Raw genomic sequence first — 24,053 nt, forward strand, 5'->3', positions numbered from 1 at the left:
TAATCCTAATATTGTTAAGATTCCTCATTTTATAAGTGTCCTTGGCTCAGAAGTTAGCACAGGTTTTAACACATTGAGCTGAGGTTCTTGTATGGGCAACATAGTATGTGAGTGAGGTGGAATTTTTAATTATATTATGAATTAGTAAGATTAAGATTATTATATATGATGTCTGTATGCGTTGTGCCTGTGATGGCACATTGAATCAGTCTGTAGGTACTGTGGGAATGTTTATGACGCGAACCATCTCACAGGTGACAGGACTTCTCACCTGCCCTGTGTGTTTGCATGTGTTTGTGTGTCGTTCATGTTTATGTAAGTGTGTGTTTGTTGTACAGGTCCCCCATTACAGAAGCTGTTGAGAGAAGTGAGCCCATTCTCTGCTCCCCGTCACCCCCACCACAGCACGTGGTTGCTGCCGCCCTCCCTGCCCACCTCCTCTACAACACAGTTGAGTTCCCCACTCCGCCTCCTACCCCTCCTGACAGGGCGCTCCCCGGGCCTCAGATCTTTCCTTCAACTTCTGCTCCTCCTGATCTACCTGAATCTTCCCCTGTCGCTCCTCTGCCTCATCCGATCCAACAGCTCCAGCAGTGTGAACCTTCAGCCAGGTAGGATATAACTATCACTACTGTATATTCAGCTGGTTAATTTTGCTTCTGTTTACTAATGGTGTTTTATTTATATTGAGTTATATAGTTTATTATTTTTAAATTGATAGCACAATATGTTCTTTCTCTGCTACAAAGCTCTTGAGACTGCTTTTATTCAAATTTATGTAAAACATTATTCATTCATATGCATTGCACCTAAAGGGTTTGTTTGATGGGGCTGATCATGTTGATAATGCTGAGAGACTTGAGGAGTACACAGAATGCGCAGTTCTGTACTTTTTAACTGAATAATGCAATACAGCCTGTTTTCCCCCTTTGGCTGAACTACTTTTGCAAATAAATTAGTTTACCCTGAAGTCTCCAGGCTTTGAATAAATTGTCCCAATTTCTCTGAAATTATTTGCACACTAAGCATAGTCTCAATAATTAAATTCTGTTATTATTAGTTTCTGCTGCTGTAGCTTAACCGTTACAGCATTGTGTTCGGCACACAAAGGGTGTGGGTTCGATCTTCTAGGGAACACACATATTGATTTATTGTATGGATTGAATGCACTTTAAGTTGCTTCTATATGCATTGATGTTATAATGTAAATTAACTCACCCTTATTTAATTGGTGTGGAATGACAGGAGGACCAGTAAATGTTTAATTTCTGCATAAATGTAAATCCCTAAAATCTATGTAAATTCTTCACAAAAACTTTTCCCTGCTATTTGGAAATTTTTTGTAAATGTATGATCTCAGATTTTTATCGGGTGACTGAATGAGATCTAGCATAAGATCCTGTGTTGAGTGTCTGTTCAAGGTGACTCATTGTTAACTGTGTGCATAGCTATAAAAGTTATGGCTATCTGAGGCTTTGTTGTGTTTGATAAGAGGGCCGGATGACTCAGACATCTATTGCATTTCTTGAGTCAGACAGTAGAGGACGTGAATGTGTCCTCTTTGTGCTCCTGTCAAAGTCTCCATTTGAGCTTTGCTGCCGACTGCAGCACGCAGGTTGTAATTACAAATACACAGTTTTAGAAGTGATTGTTTGATTCTGTTTTGTTTCAGTAATCTGTCTTGTGTATATATGTGTGTGTGTGTGTGTAACCTACTGTACCAAGGAAAGCTCATGTTCTGTTTACCTTCTTCTTTTAAGTACCTATTAGGGCTGTCACAATGATTAAATAATCATCTCATCGCCATTGTTTGATCTCACCGAGATAATTTCAGATCACCACAATGATTGCATATCTCTTTAAAAACACAAGGGGGAGCTGCAGCACCTGTATAAATGACACAGTATCAGATTACTTTTAAATATGTGTTATGTGTATTAATATTTACTGCCAGGTAAACCTTGCAAAACATTTAATTTAAATAATCACAACAATGTGTGAAAATTATTTCATAAACAAAGAAAAAAATGTATGAGAATTAAATGGCAAAACAATAAAACAGACAATTAATCCCCATAATCATCAAAGCCCTAAATTAATCGTCATAATTAGGGCTGTGACAAATAATCGTGCAAATGCGAGTTTTCTCAATATATTTAATGAATTACGGTGAAATGCCGCCACATACAAAAGCCAGAGGGTGCTTTCGTGCAGAAACGCCATTTGTGCCACAGAAGAAGTACCATTACAAACGCTATTCCAGGAAATTTCTAGAGGCATATTTATATCTTCGTTGTAAATACTCGTAATGATTTTAGATTGATAAGGAGTTTCTACTGATCAAAGCCCGTAGTTCACGCACAAGCTGCGCATGAAACACAAAATTGGAAGTTTTGCGATTCAGAATCGATTTCAGACAGGTCTTTTTAATGGGAAACACGATGCATCGTCACAGATCTAGTCAGAATCGTCACAATTTCTTAGACAATTAACCGCCAGCCAAATTTCATAACCGTGACAGCCGTAGTACCTATGTAATATGCTCTTCTAAGAGATGAATGCTTTGGCTGTTTTAGAAGGCAATGTAAAGTTATACATTACTGGTACTTGGGCAAGATGTTTATATGGTGTATGAACTAAAAACCAAATGATTAATTTACAATTCAGATTGTGTTTTCTCGATGACTAGATAACTCTGACTATGGCCTCTTTCTGCTCTGCGCTTTCTTAGGGCCTGCAAGTTAAACCTAGATACTAAAAGTCCATGTTATTTAACTTTAAAAAATAACTGCCTTTGCAATTTCTTTCAGTGGCATCGCTTGAAATTTTAATTTTTAATTTCCTGTGTCTAAACATAGGCACACACACACACACACACGGGCGCACCCACCCAAATACACACACACGCACGACTCTGTATCTTACATTACTGCAATTCTAATTGATTTGAAAAAAATTTTGTGGTTTAACTCTCTCATGCTTTCCAACTTGCTTGCCTAAGGTACTGGTTTGTCCTTATTCTAGGGGAGCTGCTGAGATGAAAGCAGAAGTTGGATAATGTTAGAGCTGCACAGGGTCTGGAATAAACATAGTAATAAATAGCTTTAACACTTAAATAAACACTTGCCGGCAGTGGGTATTCTGAGAAAATATACCAGCCATTAATATTTCTTGCCGTGAAAATTTATTGTGCATTATTTTTATTTAGGAAAAAATATCTTGTTGACAATGAAATTACTTTATCATGGCATATTTATAATGAGCAGTCAATCTCAGTCTTTTTCACTCACTACAATGCACTCTGTAAGGGGGCATGCACACCAAAACTTTTTTACACGGCTGAAAACGTCCAGCAGACAACTTTATTTCAGCTGACTGACAGCTTTCTTCAGCTGAGCGCTTTGGTTGCTGTGATACTTCTGCTTTGTTTATCAGTCGTTGTCCGATGCACCGGTTGGGTGTTGTGATATTTGTCCCACCCCTCCTCCACTGTGATTTGACGGTTGTGTGAGAGCTGACACTGACGAGCTGAATATAAGCATAAACCGCCAAGCGCAGGGTTTCAGCGCTGAAAAAACTGCCAGCTGCTGGCTTTTTTGAAAAACACCACGCTTCCATTGGAAACAACTTAAAACATGCCACTGCTGTAAAAGCTTTGGTGTGCACGCCCCTTAATAGTCATTTTATTCCTCATATTTTTGTTATGCCAAATACTATCATTTATCATGGAGAAAACCAACTTTCATAGATTTGCTAGATACATTTCTGATGGTAAAGCTTCCACTGTAAGTTATCAAAAACATACGTTGTTTTTCTTTAGTAGATGTTTGCATGGGTTTTATTTAATTTATGCGTGTCACATCAGCAAAAGGTTTATTGACAAAGCAAAGTTTACCTTAACTTGGGGCATGAAGACAATCCCTATTCTCTATCCACACTGCAAGCGTTGTAAGTGAATAGGCAGATCTGTGTCGAAAAGCTGTTTGTTCTGCTTTCTCATACATGAACAATAGATTTTTAATCCTCGTGTTTCAGACCCCCCCACCAATGCCCCAATTTCCCACAACTAATGTTGTCTCACACTGTAAATCAATATGGATTAGCCTGACCTAAGTGAGTCACTGGCACTCCGCTTGACGCACATAAACGCTTTGTTTTTTGTTTTACTATTTTTCTTTCACTTTGCGTCTATTTTACACTCACACACTCACATTTGTGACCCCGTCCGTAAAACCCCAATTAAAGTCATTTTCCCTACATAATGTAAAGAACGTTTTGTGAAAACATAACCTTGATATCTTTAATATTGATGGAGTATTGATTGAAATCAATGATTGTAGAGTTGATAGATAGGGGACATATATTAATAGTTAATCATTGAGTCAGTGAGTCATTTTTATACATTGTGAGTACTTGCAGACAGACATAGATAAGGTAATGAATAACAACGTTGGCTAGATACATAGAATCTATTATAGGTGTTACATTATTGTGCCTCCTTTTTTGCCTTGGTGTGAAAGAGAAACCAGTATCTTTGGTTTTGCGTGGGGTCGGCTTTTGTTTTTGTACTCTCTTCTGATCACCCATGAGGGAGTTCAGATCGACAGGGGAAAGCGCTCATCTTGTAAAGCAGTCGAGTCCCTGAAGAGAGCGAGAGAGAGACAGAGAGAAACAGGGAGAGGGAGGGGTTAGTTAGACAACCACCAGCAAACTGCTTTGCTAAGCTACACAGCAATCCAATGAGAAGACGGACTTGCTAGAGAGCAGGAGCATCTCTTATTCCCTCCCTTCTTTCCCCACACTTCCTTCTTCTCTTCTGCACTTGCCATCACACCGTTCCACATCGGTACCCTTAAGGCTTAGCAGCGCTCTTCTATTGTTGTCAGGGATACAGAGAGAGATTCAGCCTCCCCCTTCTGTAATGTAGAGCAGCCGGGTGAGTCAAGAGAGAGAGAGCAACCGAAAGGCTCCAGCAGGGATGCTGATAGCTCCGTGTGGGTAACCCGTGTGCCCCCGATGCCATCTGGTCCAGCAGCAAAGCAGTGCGCATCAGCCACTCGACCTCCATTCCTCTGCTCTGACGGCAGCCGGAGCCCTCAGGACGAAAGACGTGGAGGAGCAGGAGGTGCAGGAGGGGGGAGGAGGAGGTGGGAGACGGATATCATATAGCAGAGGATGGGAGCCGTAGAGTCGGCTGAGAATGGACAGCCCCTCTGTCCCTCTCATGAGCGTCCTGAAAGCATGTGAGTAGGATGGGGGTGGGGGGTCTTGATGATCTCATTGTCGCCGCTGTTGTTGTTGTTTTGATGGAGGTGTCTGGTACTGAATGTACAGCTCACCTGGTTTGGGATTGAATGCATACGAGCCCTGTGTAGAGCAGGTCACAATTCAATTCCAGTGACAGAAATGGCGCAAAGTGGATGTTATTATTGTCTAGACTTTGTGATATGTCATACATAAAGGTGAAGTTTATTTACCTTTGCCATGTGTTGGCTGTAGTAAGGCTTTGGCGTATGTGTATATATATATATATATATATATATATGTGCTGCATATAGACACATGTGTGTGTGTTACAGTCTGGAGGTCTTGCAGACGTCTGGATGGGGGCATAATGGCTGTATTTAATAAGGTAGAGATGCATTTGTTGTTGTGGGGGATGGAGGCTTATGCCGCAGCACTGGGAAAGAGAGAGAGAGAAAGAAAGAAAGAGACGGAGAGAGGGTGTTGAAGCAAAACACAGAGATTTGTTTGAGGAAAAGGATTATGGGAGACAGAGAGAGAGAGAGAGTTGGGCTATTTATAATGTGTGCTATTTTTGACCACACGTATACTGTAGGTGGATGTATGTTTTTATATAGAGAAAACTCTACTTGGTTATCCTTCTGTAAATGTAAACACAAAATTGAGCATTCTGTCATCATTTACTCACCTTCACTTGTTTCCAAACCCGAAAACTTTCTTCATTGGAGGATCAAAGGACTTATAGGATATTTATGTAAGTGAATGTCCAGCAAGATTTTCAGTCTATTCTTTGCATTGCATGGCTTCAGACGATTTAGGAAATGAGGCATGAGTCATATAGACTTGTAATGATGCTATTGTGGAGATTTTTAAAGCCCTAGTTCCCATCCACTTTTATTATATGGAAGAGAGCAGCTCATTGTGTGTCTCTTTTGGTTCTCCACAAATTACATTTATGCACTTGGGAGACACATCTCTATCCAAAGCGACTTACAGTGCATTACAAGGTATTCATTCTTACCAGTTTGTGTATTCTTGGGATTGCACACATGACCCATTTGCTAACCCAAACCCAAATGTCTTAAAGGTGCCGTGTGTAATTTTAAAAGGATCTCTTGACAGAAATGCAAAATAATATACAAAACTATATTATCAAGGGTGTATAAAGACCTTTTTATAATGAACGATTATGTTTTTATTACTCTAGAAGGAGACGTTTTTATCTACATACACAGAGGGTCCCCTTACGTGGAAGTCGCCATTTTGTGCCGCCATGTTTTTTCAGAAACCCTTAAAGGGATAGTTCGGCCAAAAACGACACCAAACCCATGATCCACTCACCCCCAAGCCGTCCAAGTTGCATATGTCCATCGTTTTTCAGACAAACACATTTTCGAATATTTTAGAAAATATCCTAGATCCTTCAGTTGATCAAATGCAATGCCACGGGGTCCAGCCACAGTCCACGACCCTCAAGTCCAAAAAAAGTGCGTCCATCCCTCACAAATCAAATCCAAACGGCTCCAGCATGATAAACAAAGGTCTTCTGAGGGTAATCCGTGCGGTGTTGTTGTAAAAATATCCGTATTTAAAATTTTATTAACGTAATTAACTACCTTTTGGTAGCGCCACCATCTTAGTCTCATCCGCATTCAGGATGAGAGCTTACGCAGCGTACAGAGGTTTCTCTGCTGCGGCTCTGTCCCCCCGCCCTCCGAATTTGTCATCCGTCACTAAGAAAAGTGCGTACACTACGCTAATACTCTCTCCTGAGTCTAAGATGGCGGCGCTACCGAAAGGTAGTTAATTACGTTAATAAAATTTTAAATATGGATATTTCTACAACAACACCGCACCGATTACCCTCAGAAGACCTTTGTTTATCATCCTGGAGCCGTTTGGATTTAATTTGTGAAGGATGGACGCACTTTTTTGGACTTGAAGGTCGTGGACTATGGCTGGACCCCGTAACATTACATTTAATCAACTGAAAGATCTAAAATATTTTCTAAAATATCCGAAAATGTGTTTGTCTGAAAAACGATGGACATATGCAACTTGGACAGCTTGGGGGTGAGTAAATCATGGGTTTATTATCGTTTTTGGCCGAACTATCCCTTTAACGGACTAACTTTTTTACTAAGTTGTCTCCGTCGATGACATGTTTTACGGTGGCGGCTACCATAGTTTCAAAAGCGAGGGGTGAGCAGTGGATTGAGCCGTTGGTTGCAATTCGCAAACTCACCACTAGATTCCGCCAAAATTTACACACTGCCTTTAAGCCCTGAATACACTATGGGATTTTTGCACTCCTATAAGATCATTACCATATCACACTGTGCGACATGGATCGTTTAAACTTGGGTACGACAAGCTGTATGGTAATGACACGGAGGCTTAGACGCCTGTTTCACACGTTAGTGCAACGTCACCAGCATGCGCTAATGGTAAACAAATACCAGTACGCAGGTCGTAGCAGCAAACACACTGTGCGTTGATCATGCTGAATGACACTGTCAGAAAACTATCGTAGGCTATCTTTGGACGCAAGAACGGAAAAACTTCGTCTTTGAACCTCTCTCACTGTACGACATAGGACCACCGATGAAGAGCCACTATCACAGAAATCGCAGCGATTGTTTCACAATGGCAATCTTTCGCCTGGGACAGCCAAAAACCCGGGCTTTATATAAAGCATTGTGTATTGCAGTATGCATGCATTCTACTACCATAAGTTTTTGCTTTATTCCTCAGCCTCATTGACCTAATTTTATAATAGTTAGGGACATGCAAAAGATCCTCTAGACAGCACATCTACAGATGAGGGAAAGTCAGAGTGTTGTACCATCATACAGTTGTGCTCATTCAGCCATGACTAACATAGCTTTTAGCATGTCTAAAATTACTCGCATTCAGCCTCTTTTGAGAGGTCTTACATAACAGCACTACTGCAGTTTGTTGGAAGTTGGCTTTGGAAGTTGCTTATAAATACATTTGTGCATTGGAGTATTTTGTACATGCAACTGCAAGCCATGCAACCAGGTTTGCTTGATGATTTTATACATTGTATTTTTATGTTCACACATGTTTCATGTGATTTATAAAGAATTTTCTGAAATATAAATATAGAAACAAATGTCACCACCACTATTCATTCACACATGGTCCAGTCAGAAGAATTATATATATTGCTCATACAGAAGTATCGTTTAATAATCTTCAATTATTCAGTTTTGCTTGGTGCCTGATCTAATCTTTGGTACAATGAAATCTTAAGAATGTTTTTCTTGCACTTTGTACACTTACAGTACTGTGCAAAAGTCTTAGGCCACCATGCCAGAATTAGATTGGTTGTTTTTGTAATGTTATAGTCATCGTATTTAATTGTTTCTCAGTCTCTTTAATAGAATACCTCCAGAAAATACAGGAAATGTCTATAGTATTAAAACTGTATAAATATAAACTGATTTGTCAAGTTTTTAGGGTAACTCCCCTTCCACTTGAGCAATAGCAGGAAACTGCAGGATCTCTTAAAACTAAATAAAATGAAATCCTAATTTCTAATTTCTTTTTACTTCATCCTGCTCAAAAACGCTCAAGATGTGTTTAGTGCCAAGAGAGGTCACACTAAACACTGACGATGCGTTAAGAAAATTAGTCCTATATATATATATGTGTGTATGTATTTTCTCTTTTTATCTTGATAAAATAGATTTAAAAAATAAATGTGGATGGACATTAAAACTTCTAAAACAACAAGTCTTGTGGTGGCGGCCTAAGACCTTTGCACAGTACTGTACATATTTGTGCATACAGTATGACAATGGATGACTATGGGCTTGACTATGTTATAATGTTAAGTTGGATTTAGTTGGTTTGAGTGATAGGCTGCTAACAGATGGTCTAAGACCATGACTTCCTCTGTGTCCCTAGATGTTTCAGTACATTGGGCTGTCTGGATATACTTAAATCCTTTTAGTACTTTAGTAGATTTCAGCAGACATATTTAGTGAGAAACTGTGGCTTCAGATGTCTTTCAGTAACCAGGGATCATTGCTTCTGTATACAATATTATTTTATTAAAACTGTCATGTTTTATTACTTCATCTATAACTCTTTGTGTCTGCTCCAAATTCTCCAGTGGTGTAATACAATGCTTCAAAGTGATCTCGATCCACTTAAACAATGGTATTCAGTATAACTACAGTACAGTATACATGCTTCAGAAGCCAAGTTTGATTTTGCTTTTTGGTCTCTCAATTATTTAGCCTCACACAATTTGCTCTGCCTCAAATATTTCCGCATTAATTGCGGATGAACTTCTTTGGGTTCCTTACTTGCTACTGTAGGACACATTGACCTGTACTGCTGTACTCACTTGCGCACTCTGCACCCATGAATCAGGTTTGCTGTCTTCATCCCAAATTTCTGTCCTCTTTCTGCTCTCTGAATTAAGTGGCAGAAGACCAAGAATAAAATGGAAACGAAAACTTGAAACTTTTTATGACAGAGCCATAACACGGCCGTAAAGCAGTCGTGGGTTGAATGCCAAGGCACTAAAGCACGATTTGTCCTTCAAGTTTTACTGTTTGGCAAGAATCTTTTAGACTAAACAATGTCTGTGCTGTCTTCAGCAGCATTATAATGTGATGTTTGAATCTATATTCTGCCAAAATGTTCTATACCAAATTCTTATTTTAAGATTTGTAAGAATTTTAAGTCAATGCCATGCACACAGCATGGTTCAAAGGGCATGTGCCCTGATTATTGGTCAATTTCATTTCCGCTCTGTCTTTTGACAACCTTTTGATTAAAATGAGCACCATGTGAATAATATTTTTGAGATATTGCTAATGATATAGGTGATGCATGTATGACAGCACTCTAGTTGTCTCTCACCACTTCTTAAAGCCTCTCAGACCCTGATGAAAGCTCCATGACGCAGGAGATCTAGAACACATAAAATATTAAGAGTGTTCATTTTGGTAGGGAAATTTGGTACATCACTTATCCCTCCAGAGAGGTAGGGGGAATTTCACTCTGTTTTCTCTCTGTTTCATGCATGCATTATATGCATGGCTATAATAGCTTTCTATGATTTAACTGCTTAATGAAGTTATATAAATTGCTGCCATAGTGTTTATTAAATTTAAATTATGTTTGTTAATTTGGCAATTGAAGGAATGGTTTACTCAAAACACTATCACTGTCAAACACTGCTGACACTGCATAAACATTAGGAACAGTTGAAACATGGCATGGATAAAGGGGATAAAAGCTGTTGTTCAGCAGGTACATGTAAAGGATTTCTTATACTTTTGTTTCTCTTTCTAAAAATGTATAAATATAGGTAAAATAGTTGATTCATTCATTAGAGTGAATGACTCTCATTATGCTAATATTCTGCTTGTCTTTGCCTCTTTATGGTTTACTTGGTCTCCCTCTACTGGTCAGTTTGTTTCCTTACATAATTGACAGTACACTCACTAGTCCTCAGGGCTCTATCATAAATACAAGCTATCACAATATATTATTTTATCAGTAGTATTATTATGTTTATTTTTAGGTTGAAGAGTATATTAAGGATGAATAGATCATGTATTGTAGTGCATTAGCATGTATTTACCTTTATCCATAAAATATATGTATAGTAGGCCTATATATAGTGCAGGGTAATAGCTGTGTTTTCAAATTAGGTGAATTTTGTTTAAACAGATTTTTAGGTTGTCAAATTCACAGCAGTGTCTGCGACTGAAGCCCAGCAGTGTCTGTTCTGTGCCAGAAAGCCTGACTGTTTCCAGGCAGAAAAACTCCCCTAAAACCCACTCATCACCTCTGTCTCCTTTTACACTTCCCTTCTTCATTTATGTTTATCGCAGATGTTTACTAAAAGTAGCATTGTGCATTGATCCTGCAAATGGATATACAATCACTAATGATTGATACGTTTTATAGTAAAGCAACCATTTTATAGCAACCATCGTACATTTAGCAATATACAGTTGGTCTCAGTGGAAAAACAAAATATGCTCGGATAGATTTACCTTTCCAACTAAGATGTGTTAACGCTATATTTCTTCACAATCTGGAGGGAAGTTTTACAGACAATGATGGGGAAGAATCATTCTTTGTTTTTTAAAAACACTCGCGGGGAACATAAAGCTTGATGATACAGCATCCCACCTAATTTCCTCAGCAGACCTTTAAGAAATAAATTAAGTTTTTTATTTTCCTATACCAGGAAAAATGGTATACATTTTTACAGTACATGCGCTAATAGACTTTCTGTGTGTGTGGGTTTGTGAAAGAAAAAAAGGAAATTGGAAATATCTGCCAAGACTTTGTGCAAGTTGCCAGTATGTGCGTTGCCTGGCGCATGGGAGCATATGTCTAGAGAGCACCGTCACCATGGCAACAATGACATTGAAGATATGTGAATATGTCCTCACACAGGAATTAAATGCTCATTTACTGATAACTAACTCATTAGCCATCACATCATAAACTGTAAAACTACTGTAGATATTATCTCTGGAAACTAGACTGGAGTTTATTTTTGAAATAACGTATTCTTGGTTTGGCCGTATTGCTACCCCCCCCCTTCTTTTTTTCTCTCTCTTCTCCAATAAGTGCATTGCCTGTCTTTAAATTTGGTTTATTATTGTATATTATTGTGTCCTCATATTAAAGCAGATTGCAAATACAGAATCACCCTTGCAGCTTAGGTCAATGTGAATTTATGTTTCTTTATGTTAGTTTATGCCTGTAATCACATTTTTACCAGCAAAATGTTAACCATGGATGTTTTACTGGTTGCGCTAGTTGAGAGGCCTGATGGGAACACCAACACATCAGCATATTCAATGCAGAGGACCAGCATCCTAAACACAAAATATGCTGATGATCAGCTATGCTGGTTTTTGCTGGGTATGTTCACTGTACTCAGGCCATCAATACATTTATCAGAGCTTAATGCAGCAAAATTGGATATATGACTATAGCCAAAGTCTTTCCTAAGGCACAGCGAAAAATCAGATTGAGGAAAAATTGAGAAAAATTAGGAAATATGGACAGTGTGAATTTTGGAATTTTTGATGTTTCCTTTACACTATTAGAAAAAAAATGTACCTACAGTATAAGATGTACATTAAAGGTGCAATTTGTAAGATATTTGCAGTAAAATCTCCAAAAACCACTAGGCCAGTGTTATATATTTTGTCCAGCTGATTACTATCAATATCTGTAATGTTTTCAACTACTTGTAAATCGTGAGAAAATTTCCATCCAAAACATTGACACGGGGCAGTGCAGTCTCCTGTCAATGACGTTAATATCCATGTGACCCTTTGTCACCGCCTTTACTGACGTAAACCACTTGACAACACTGTCGAGCTCGAAAAAATAAAATGGCGGCCAAGGAAGCGGCTAGAGCACAAATTTAGTGAAAATAAACGTATATTTTCACTTTTTAAGCATTTTAATTTCATTTCTAACGAGAAATTAGTATTGTAGTTTTCAAATATGTGATTAGTTATCACAAAGGCGCTCTCTGTTTATATTTCAAACACGCTGCCTTTGAAGTGCATCGGAAAGCCTTTCTCTGAGCGGCCTTCAGGCCTCCAAGTCTGAAGTCATGTCCTCATGAGGCAGCAAGGCAAGTCCTCACTGCCTTGAGTTTTCGGACGCAGCCAGTGTTGTGGACAAATGCGGAACTTTGCGCTTGCTTATGGACTTATGGATATCTCTGTACCGTCTGCCGCTGGTTGTGTCAGCTCCTGTAAGCGTACGGGCCAACCAAACGACCCAAGAAGAGTTTGGAACAAAATGAGGATCAATTTGGTGTTGCATTATCTGGATAGAGAGAGCTTCACGACAACATTTAACTAGACCGAGATTCTGATCCTGCTTGTGTTTTACGCGATGGGTGAGTTGTTTTGATTCGTAACCCTTCAAAAAACGTATGCTATTATATTGATCACAACATTAGTGTAATCAGCGCGTCTTCCCGCGGACGATATGCACATCAAAAGGTATTGTACAGCAATATAAATGGTCATTTTAAAACACTTCACAATAAGATTTGTACTGTCAATACATTATGTGAAAAATCATTGTAGATTGTAAGTTGAAAACTTAATTCTGAGCTGTGTTTACCATCGAATTTGGACTAATACTGTAATATCAATATGACTAACAATTTCGTTTTGAACATCACATATCAAATCATCAAACGCAACATTTATAAGACTTGATTACCTTATCCATCAACGTGATTTCTCGTTCTCGTCTGATTGATGGCTAAAGTTAAAGACTACAAATCCCATAATTCCACGCTGCTTCAGAGCGTAAGTAAACAACATCATTGTTTTTGTTTGATCTGGCGCCATCTTTCGGCGCATAAATACAAATTGTATCTTTAATGATCATTGATCATATGACTGCATTAACAAAAAAGGTGCAAAATCATTTAGTTCAATTAGTTTTTTTGTCTAAATATATTTAAAATAGGACTGTCAAACGATTAATCGTAGTTAATCACATACAAAATAAAAGTTTATGTTTGCATAATATATGTTTGTGTAATTATATACAAATACCCACACATTCATGCATATTAAAGAAACATTTACATGTGTATAGATATAAATTTATATTTGTATATATTTTATATAAAAAAAATGTATATATAAAACAATTTTCTTAAATTTATACATGCATGTGTGTGGTTTTCCATACATACACACATATATTATGCAAACACAAACTTTTATTTTGTATGTGATAAATTGTGATTAATCGTTTGACATCACATATTAAAAACAAAATACATTAAATAATAATGTTTATGACTGAAAAAGAAAAAAAAGGAAATACACTAAAAATAATTTATTCAATTTACTCAATTTGCTTAAGGTAAGTGGTGGCAATCAACTTATTTAAGCTGCATTTAAACAACACAACAAAAAAACTTTTGTTTATATGTAGCTTAAATAAATTGATTGCAACCACTTACCTTAAATACATTGATTAAATTGAATGATTCATTTTTTTCCAGTGTAGGTAAGTAAAAACAGTTTATTTTAAGAAGATAAATTCTTGCTGTCCTAGGCAGTCCTAGGTACAAATGTATGTTGTTTTTCAAAATAGTTAGATATTTTAAGATAAAAAATATTGTTAGACAATTTGCTGTGTTATGCTATAGCATCCATTCTGTGCTTACGATGGGGGAGGGAATATTTGTCAAAGGATGTATTAAAGAGAGAGAGGCAGTGAGTCTGCAAAGACCTGCAGCGGGTTTCTTTGGGATAAAGCCCTCTATCGGAGAGCAGAAGATATTAAGTAAGAGGTTAAGAGAGAGAGACTCGAGGGATGGAGGCAAGAAGAAAAGGGATAGAATGCACAAAAGCTTCGTAGACACAACACAGAGGAGAAATCAGCATTAGGAAGAAATAAGGACGCGTGTGAGTCTCTGATCAGCGTCAGGGATGGCGGTGAGCGCATGGCAGGCTCTGTCTCCACTGCAGTGGGCTCGCTGGGGCTGGGATACGCTGCTGGGTGGGACACCAGGAGAGGATGAAGCAGACCCAGCCCTGGGGATCCTCAGACGCCTCAGCTGGAACTCCAGACATGAGTATATGATTCAAGGCAGGCAGAGGTGAGCGTGAGGCAAGGATGTAACCAAATAATCAATATTATTAGGGGAATCAAGGGTTAAAGAAGAATTTTTAATTGAATTTACCCATGTCCCCCTCAGTGGTAATGGTCTTGGTGTGGGGTAATGGCAGGGATAATGCAGTTAGGCAGGGTGGAGGGCTGCACGTCTTGCATACGCTATGCCTTTGTTGCTTGATTTGGCTTGTTGCTGGGTCGTTGTGTGAATTTAACTAGTATGTGCCTATTGTGTCAGATTTTACCTGTATTGCACAGAAGTTATCTTTTATAGCTCAGGATACCAAACTGTGATGTCAGATATGGTTTTGTTTAATTGGGAATTTTGTCAAGATTTATCTTATTAAAATTCCTGTGACAAAGGAAATAGAACGCAAGGTGTCATACAGAGATAGACCTAAACAAAAATGTGAATATACAGTAGCTTGGATCAAATTGTGATTGCTTATTGTTGTTATCTTGACAAATCATAGTTTAGACATTGTTATTGTTGAGATATCTGATACTGGGAAGACTGACTTGATATTACCTGTTTTTTCTCAACATAAGGAATCTCAGCATGAGATTTGGGAAATTTGTTACTTAAATATTAATGACAGGAGAAACTGGCAGTGTGCTAGAGCTGATGAAATTTTTGAGCTGCTGTTATTGGTTCAGGGCTTTAATTTCCATCTGCTTTATAATAATCCTCATGGGAGTGATGTAAACTAATGCTGATGCAGACCTTTCTTTATAGTTAGCTTTGGATCACCACAAATGATTGTTTAATGTAGCTTTAGTTGAATGTATTTGATACTGTGGCGTTAATTTCAGCTCTACTGCATTGTGAAATGTGGCATTATAGTGCTCCTATACAGGCTATCTTAGTGATAGAGCATTGCGTTTGAACCCAAGGGACACAGATACTGGTAAAAAAATGTTTAGCTTGTAATGCACTGTAATAAGGGTCTGCCAAATGCATAAATGTGATGTAAATGTAAACTAATGTGTCTTATTTATCCCACCAGTCCTGGACAGGATGTGCAGCTTCATTGAATTAAGACACAAAGCACATTCAGTGTTCGTACCCCAATCGCATTACTTCATACTTCAGTGTATTAAGACTCTTCTCTTCTACTGTTTATTCTGTAGGAGTTCAGACTCAGATGGAGCATTTGAAACCCCCGAATCCACCACCCCTGTGAAGTCTGCTGCCTCACCAGTGCCCCCTTCAGAGCCCCCCAGCACCAGTTCAGAACCATTGCCCTCACAGGAACACACAAGTAAGAATTATTACAATTATTTTTTCTTTTACAAAGAGTCATGCCTTTAACAGTGTTCTCAGTTAGTTTCACTGACATTTAATTATAAAAAAATATAGTGACAATAATGGTATGGCATCAATCTGAGACATAAAAGCTTCAAATGTGCAGGTCTTTGTCATTGAGCTTACACTCTAGTGGACATGTACTGTATTGAAATTACTTGTTACACAAAAAAATAAAGAGTAAAAGTTTCTATTTCTTTATGTACACAGATATGCTACTATTCAAAAGTTTAGGGTCTAAAACTCATTGTTTACTGATTTTTTTTACCCCTCTAAATTAGTGATTCTTAAACGTTTCAGCCCCCTCTTGTGTGCAGCCCCGCTTGTGTGTAGTGGGCCATCCTTTTTGTGAAAATTCATAACATTAAACAATCTCAAACATACAATTTTATTTTAACAAAAACTTTAAATAATACCATGTAGTAGTTCTGTTGGTTGGTATTTTTGTTTTTCTTAAAGGGATAGTTCATCTTAAAATTCAATTTTTATGTTTATCAGCTTACCCCTAGGCCATACAAGATGGTAGGTGACTTTGGTTCTTTAGTAGAACACAATTGTAGATTTTTAACCCATTTTAAACGATACACTGACACAAAGACATTAATTAGTATCATTTGATATACATCACCGTTTTATACTTGTAATGTTTAACCTTGGAGAACCAACGGGGTCAAATTTGGCCACTGTTTATTGCTTCTACCCAAAATCTTCTTGGGTTCTCCAGGGTTAATGGCGGGCTGCGAAAGAACTGCATAGGTGCATACCGCCACCTACTGTATCGATAGTCCCGTATAGTGTATATGCGCCCTCATGCCGTGCTCCTGTCCCCTACATCTTGGATGGCCTGGGGGTTTATAGCTTATTAACACAAAAAAATCATTTTAAGATGAACTATCGCTTTTAGTTTGATTTCATTTATGATAAATTCATATATTTCATAAAATGTCATTAAACTACTCACCATTTTTAAAATATTAGCAGTACTGTAATTTTTTTTTCACTTTTACAACTTCCACTGCTGACATCACTGCCAGCGAAGTTCAAAATACAGAGTCATCACCTCCACCCCCGAGTCGATCTCCATCAACTGTTTTTGATGAGGACAAACCAATAGCTGCAAGCGGTGCCTACAACCTTGAGTACTTAGTCACTAATGACCCCTTCCAAGAATCAAATTCTGGGCAGTCAAGCCAACAGGGTCGTACGCCTCTAACACGCTCCTTAAGCCTTCAGTCTGGTGAATTAGAAAGTCCTGGAGATAAATCCTCAGTAGGTACCTCTGACCAACCCTCTCACCCACGAACACAGTCCTTTAGCATAGAAACAGAGAGTGCTCCAGGATCTCTCCGCAGAGTGAAGAAGCCCCGTCCAGGTTCTATAAAGAAAAAGCCTCTTTCCAGACAGAACTCAAATCCGGAAGGTTCCTCTCCCAAGCCTGCTTTTTCTAGCAGCACACCGGAGGAAAAGAAAAGGGGGAAACCTCGTGCTGAAAGCCCATTGCAAACTCAAGAGAGACTCAGTGCCTCACCCAGTCCTAGTCCAAGTCCCGCTAGTACCTTGAAGAAGAACAGAATAAAGTCTCGAGTGGAGACTCCTCCGCCATTGGCTGAGGAGATCACACCTGCTCCCACCTCAGTACACCTTCAAGCAGAGGCTGTTGATCCAATATCTGAGACCCCAGCTGTCCCTGACGAGGACTCTCCTATCCCTCCCAGTGCCTCCTACAAATGGGATCCGGATAACTTTGAAAACATTGACCCATTCCGTACAGGAGGCAGTAAGATTGCTAATTCGCCGGAATTATCCAGGAAAGCTGATTTTACATCAGTTTCAGACCCCAATACCAACACTTCTGTTGCTGTAGAAAAGCACCATTCCCCATCTCCTGCTAAAGAGGAATCCCTCAACGCCGAGGAGCAGCCAGTCGTCAAACGTCAACCAGTCAGGCTGGAGTTTGACTATTCTGAAGACAGTGGAGAGGCGCCACGCACCACTCCTCCTCCTAAAAAACTGGGCAAGAAGCCAGGGGCCAAGATGCCCATAAGAAAGCCAAAACCGGTGATTCGAAAGCCCCCTCCACCTCAAATGGAACAGTTAGACAATGCATCACCTGTCCCACCACTTTCAAATGACAATGATGATATCGCCATCCCCAAGGCATCATATAACTTTGACCCTAGCAAGTGGGATGACCCTAATTTCAACCCATTTTCTTCAAGCAGTGGTGTCCCCAACTCTCCTGGCTTGTCCAAAGGAGGCTATAATTTTGACCCAGACTCCTTTGATGAGTCTGCGGATCCCTTTCAACCATCCAGTAAGATGGGGAACTTACCTCCAAAAGCTGCCTCTTTTGACGTGTCAACCAATGACAGTGAAAACGATAACATTGTTGAGTTGGAGGATCACAACCAGAACAAACCTGCCAAAAATAAGAAGAAGCCTCTGAAATCGTAAGTCTGCTCTTATTCTAAAGTCATTATCTTATCAAATGTAGGTACAGTGTCAAGAGGGGGTATGTTGGCCCCTATAAATAAACTGTTTTTCTACTGTGATTCGCCATAAAATGTGATCTGATCCTCATCTAGGTCACAACAATAGACAAACACAATGTGTATAAGCCAACAACGCACACATAATTTTAGTTTCTTGTGTCTTTTTTGAAAACACCCATTAAACATTCACAGTGCTGGAGGAAAATGTAAATTAACCATTGGATTTAATAGCTCGTTGAACCTCCTTTGACAGCAATATTACTTCAAGCAAGCGCTTTCAGTAGTTCTGAACGAGACCTCCACATTGTTTAGAAGGAATTTTTATCCATTCCCCTTTACAAAACCGGTTCAACTCAAACACATTTGTAAGATGTCTGGTGTGAACCGCTCTCTTGAGGTCATTCCACAGGTTAAGGTCTGGGTTTGACTAGGCCACTCCAAATGGCGCATTTTGTATTTCTTAAGCTTCAACTGGCGGACAGCCACCCTGACATTATCCTGTAGGATATTTTCCCCTCAATGATGGCAAGTGGTCCAGGCCCTGGGGCAGCAAAGCTTTCCCAAATCATGATGTTCCCTCCACAATAGTTCACTGTTGGGATGATGCTTAATGTTGGTAAGCTGTGCCATAGTATTTTTAAACTTTTGTTCATCAGTCCATTAAATATTTTCCCAGTAACGCTGAGGTTTGCTAAGGTGGTCTTTTGCAAACTTCAGGCTCACAACAATGTTTTTCAGGAGAGCAGCGGTTTCCTCCGTGGTGTTTTGCCATAGACACTGTGCCTGTTCAAAGACTTATGTATGGTAGACTCATGAACAGAGATGTGTTCCAATGATGTCTTCAAGCCTGTAGCTGTTCCTTGTGGGTTTTTCTTGTATTTTGCATTGTGTCTTAGGAGTCATCTTGGCTGTGCGTCCACTTCTAGGAAGAGTAGCTACAGTATTAAACTGTCTCCATTTATGGACAATTTGTCTAACTGTAGATTGATGGATGTCTAAACATTTTGAGATTGTTTTGTATCCCTTTTCAGCCTTATGGAGTGCAACAACTTTTGATCAGATATCTTTAGAGGGACAGCAATCTTAGAATGTTTGAGTGTCTTTATATCAATCAAAGTTGCACTAAACCACATCTTTAAACTTATTTTACTAGTTGGACTCCAGTTTGCCAGCTTCTGATACAAATTAGCTTTCAGTAAAGTAATTAGTCTATGGTTTAACTTACATTTTACACCAGCACTGTGAATGGGGGTGTTTTCAAAAACGACACAAGAAACTAGAATTATTTGTGTGTTGTCAGCTTATGCACATTGTGTTTGTCTATTGTTGTGACCTAGATTAGGATCAGATCACATTTTATGGCGAATTACCAATTTATTCCTAGGGGTTCACATACGTTTTCTTGCCACTGACTGTATACGGTGTTGAATAGATCACCATTGCTCATCATTACCATCTTGCGTTGGCCGGCACATGGCTTCTAGCACAACCAATTTATCTTTCTTGGTCATTTATTTAGAGGGTTAATATGAGCCCCCATGTGTTGTTTCTTATTGTGTATGAAGTTTGGGTGAATTCTTCTGGATGATTTGAATACAGTATGTGACAGTGAGTGTGTTAGTATGTGTGTTCTGTCAGTCTTTGTGTCACATGTCTGTTGATCTTATATATGGCAGGGAGCCCAACAATTTCTCTTCTCTGTGTTGTTTCTTGTAAGTAGAGTTGATTAAATAAGCATTAGTAATATTATAACATATGTCATAAAATATATTATTTTTAAAACTCATGAGATTTTCATCCGACTGCTTTATCATTCATTTAATGCATATATTAACCTGATAAACGTTACATCATTCCTAAATCCTTTATAATTTCCTGCTATAATGGGTGAAATAATTAAGGGTAAATATTGCACCGACCTGTCATCATAGCCTTAATGTTTCCCTCAAAATAAACACATTTTCACAAATAAAATACACAATCAGTCATATATCTTACTAATAGAGCACTTATTCAATGTAAACCCGAGAAGTTAATATTGTGCAGCAACATTAAGATTTCAACTCGCTTTTAAAATGTTAATCCCTTATTAATAATATACTTGCATAAGTTGTCACAAGTTTTTCCAACATTTTCTGAACGACACAGGTATGTATTACTCTTTTTCAAGAGAACAGCTTGAATATGATGGTTGGAAGGCAAACAGTAGAAGTACAAACTTCATGTCCCCTAAATTAAGTGTATTTTATGTGATTTTTCCAAATCCATTCCCTTAATATAGCACGTAACAAAACTTCTGTTTTATGATCTCAAACAGTAACACTTTCAGAGTGAAGAAATCTCCAAAGAGGTCTCCGATTTCCGAGCAGAATGCACAAGTGAGTTCAGACACTTCCGCAGTTATTCAAACTAAAACTGATGGTCATTTTGAGGGTGATGTGTTTCTCCCTTTTTGCTGTCACCTCATATCATAACAGTGTTGTCCTGTGTGTTCCCCACTCTCACCCTCCACCTCACACACACATCATCACCTGCAGGAGCACACACCCGACACAAACCCTGACTCTTCACAGGATCTCGCTACTGATGAGGAGAAACTGGCTTCCTCCACCAATCAAAAATGGGCAACTCGACATGATGTGGAGGTGGAGCTTACCAACAATCAAGACTTCCCACAGCCATCTGATTTTACAACTTTTGTCAACGAGAACAGTTTATCCACACAGAATGATGGTGAGAGAGTGAATTAGAGTTATTATATCACCATACCATTCATGAGTCATGGATGAACTGTCAATGATCCTAAAATATTTTATATGGAGCAGTGGTTAGAGTCAAAGAAACTGGGTCCATGTCCTATTTGACACAAAAACAATGAATTTATATTTTTGCATTATTTATGTGACATCTAAGCACTGTTCCAATTTTTACTTCCATACTGTTAGTTGTATGTTCTGTAATTTTTAGAAACAGCTAATAGGATTACAGTAATATGAATCTAATGAATGCCACTACGGAGAATAATGGGAATTACAAAAAGAAAAATGTTGGGAATTCTAGAAAATGTAGGGGTTAAAATACAAGATAGTTCAATGCTATCTCATGGCAATTCGTACGTATTTTATGAGGTGGCTAATTCATGTTAATTCGTATGACCACATTCGTAGATTTTTGTACGATTTGCCCCTGTGATGTTGGGGTTAAAGGGCGGAGTTTCATTATTGTTATTGTTTTATGATAATCGTAAGTTTTTGCACATTTAACTTCTGACAAATTCATATGAATTAGCCAACTCGTAAAATATGTACGAATTCTCATGAGGTCAGGCTTGATAGTTTTGGAAAATAATGTGCTTATGTGCTTAATGTGACCTGTACACATTTTCATGAGATATATCTGATCATGTACCTCTGGCTCTTTGATCGCCCCCTTGTGGCTGGCTGCAGTACAAGTCATAAACCCCGCCCTCTCCATGCAAACGAACATGACTCAGCTCTAAATAAAAAAATTATTTACACTGACTTCCAATAAAATTTTCTTTTAAGGTAGCTGTTATACACTCACCTAAAGGATTATTAGGAACACCTGTTTAATTTCTTATTAATTCAATTATCTAATCAACCAATCACATGGCAGTTGCTTCAATGCATTTAGAGGTGTGGTCCTGGTCAAGACAATCTCCTGAACTCCAAACTGAATGTCAGAATGGGAAAGAAAGATGATTTAAGGAATTTTGAGCGTGGCATGGTTGTTGGTGCCAGATGGGCCGGTCTGAATATTTCACAATCTGCTCAGTTACTGGGATTTCCACGCACAACAATTTCTAGGGTTTACAAAGAATGGTGTGAAAAGAGAAAAACATCCAGTGTGCGGCAGTCCTGTGGGCGAAAATGCCTTGTTGATGCTAGAGGTCAGAGGAGAATGGGCAGACTGATTTAAGCTGATAGAAGAGCAACTTTGACTGAAATAACCACTCGTTACAACCGAGGTATGCAGCAAAGCATTTGTGAAGCCACAACACGCACAACTTGAGGCAGATGGGCTACAACAGCAGAAGACCCCACTGGGTACCACTCATCTCCACTACAAATAGGAAAAAGAGGCTACAATTTGCACAAGCTCCAGATGAAGACTGAAAAAAATGTTGTCTGGTCTGATGAGTCTCGATTTCTGTTGAGACATTCAGATGGTAGAGTCAGAATTTGGCGTTTAAACAGAATGAGAACATGGATCCATCATGCCTTGTTACCACTGTGCAGGCTGGTGGTGGTGGTGTAATGGTGTGTGGGAAGTTTTCTTGGCACACTTTAGGCCCCTTGGTGCCAATTGGGCATCGTTTAAATGCCCTGGCCTACCTGAGCATTGTTTCTGACCATGTCCATCCCTTTATGACCACCATGTACCCATCCTCGTACGGCTACTTCCAGCAGGATAATGCACCATGTCACAAAGCTCGAATCATTTCAAATTGGTTTCTTGAACATGACAATGAGTTCACTGTACTGAAATGGCCCCCACAGTCACCAGATCTCAACCCAATAGAGCATCTTTAGGATGTGGTGGAACCGGAGCTTCTTGTTGAATCATTGCCACGTAGAATTAAGGCCATTCTGAAGGCGATAGGGGGGTCAAACACAGTATTAGTATGGTGTTCCTAATAATCCTTTAGGTGAGTGTATGTTCAATTGTTAATTTTTGAGTTCAGTTTAATTTTAGCTAGTAATTATGCGATAGAAATGGGGCGTATCATTATGATTGGCGTGGTTGACGATTATTTCTACGCTTCCCCTTCTCAGAACTGAAGTTTTTATGTAACATGGCAATGCTTATGGTCGGCCATCTTTGGCTTCAATCCATTAAAATGGAAGGAAGCGACATCGCCTCATCCATCTTTTTACAGTCTATGCTGTAAACCCAAATGACCTGACAGTGACCCATTTTATCAGCCTTTGACCTAAATGTGAACCAGCTGCACCCTGGGGCCTGAAATTAACTGGGGCACTGGTAGAGGCACGAATGAGTTATCGTGTCTCTCTCATGTTTGTCCTGTCAGTTTAGGAACTGATAATCAGGGTATAAAAGATTTCATTCCCAGTCATGTATTATTTTTAAGCCTTAATTTACCCTAAATAAAATATTTAACCTTTCAAATCCTCATTGTTTTGGGCCTCTCCTCTGCAGTTACAGATTATGAGATTGAGTACATGGAGAAGATTGGCTCTTCAGCTCCGGTGAGTGTTTGATTCATCAACGAAGATGTAACTTATGGCAAAACACCAAACCCTAAGGGAATGGTGCATTACAAGAATTTTGAGTTTGTAGAAGAACATATTTGTCTTTGT

The 24,053-nt window shown here is 38.9% G+C and overlaps 1 protein-coding gene across 12 annotated transcripts in view; it reads left to right on the top strand.

Annotated features, from left to right (window-relative positions):
• Positions 1-24,053, top strand: part of tacc2 (transforming, acidic coiled-coil containing protein 2) — a 79,132-nt gene that overhangs the window by 40,370 nt on the left and 14,709 nt on the right. For all 12 annotated transcript variants that reach the window (XM_073873327.1, XM_073873326.1, XM_073873315.1 and 9 more), the window contains 7 exons: positions 339-611; positions 16,045-16,171; positions 17,225-18,669; positions 20,388-20,423; positions 21,029-21,089; positions 21,189-21,444; positions 23,893-23,942. In XM_073873327.1, coding sequence (XP_073729428.1) covers positions 339-611; positions 16,045-16,171; positions 17,225-18,669; positions 20,388-20,423; positions 21,029-21,089; positions 21,189-21,444; positions 23,893-23,942 — 2,248 coding nt within the window. The remainder of the gene's footprint in view (positions 1-338; positions 612-16,044; positions 16,172-17,224; positions 18,670-20,387; positions 20,424-21,028; positions 21,090-21,188; positions 21,445-23,892; positions 23,943-24,053) is intronic.

This window comes from Misgurnus anguillicaudatus, chromosome 11, assembly GCF_027580225.2.
Source record: "Misgurnus anguillicaudatus chromosome 11, ASM2758022v2, whole genome shotgun sequence".
NCBI classification, from domain to species: Eukaryota; Metazoa; Chordata; class Actinopteri; order Cypriniformes; family Cobitidae; genus Misgurnus; species Misgurnus anguillicaudatus.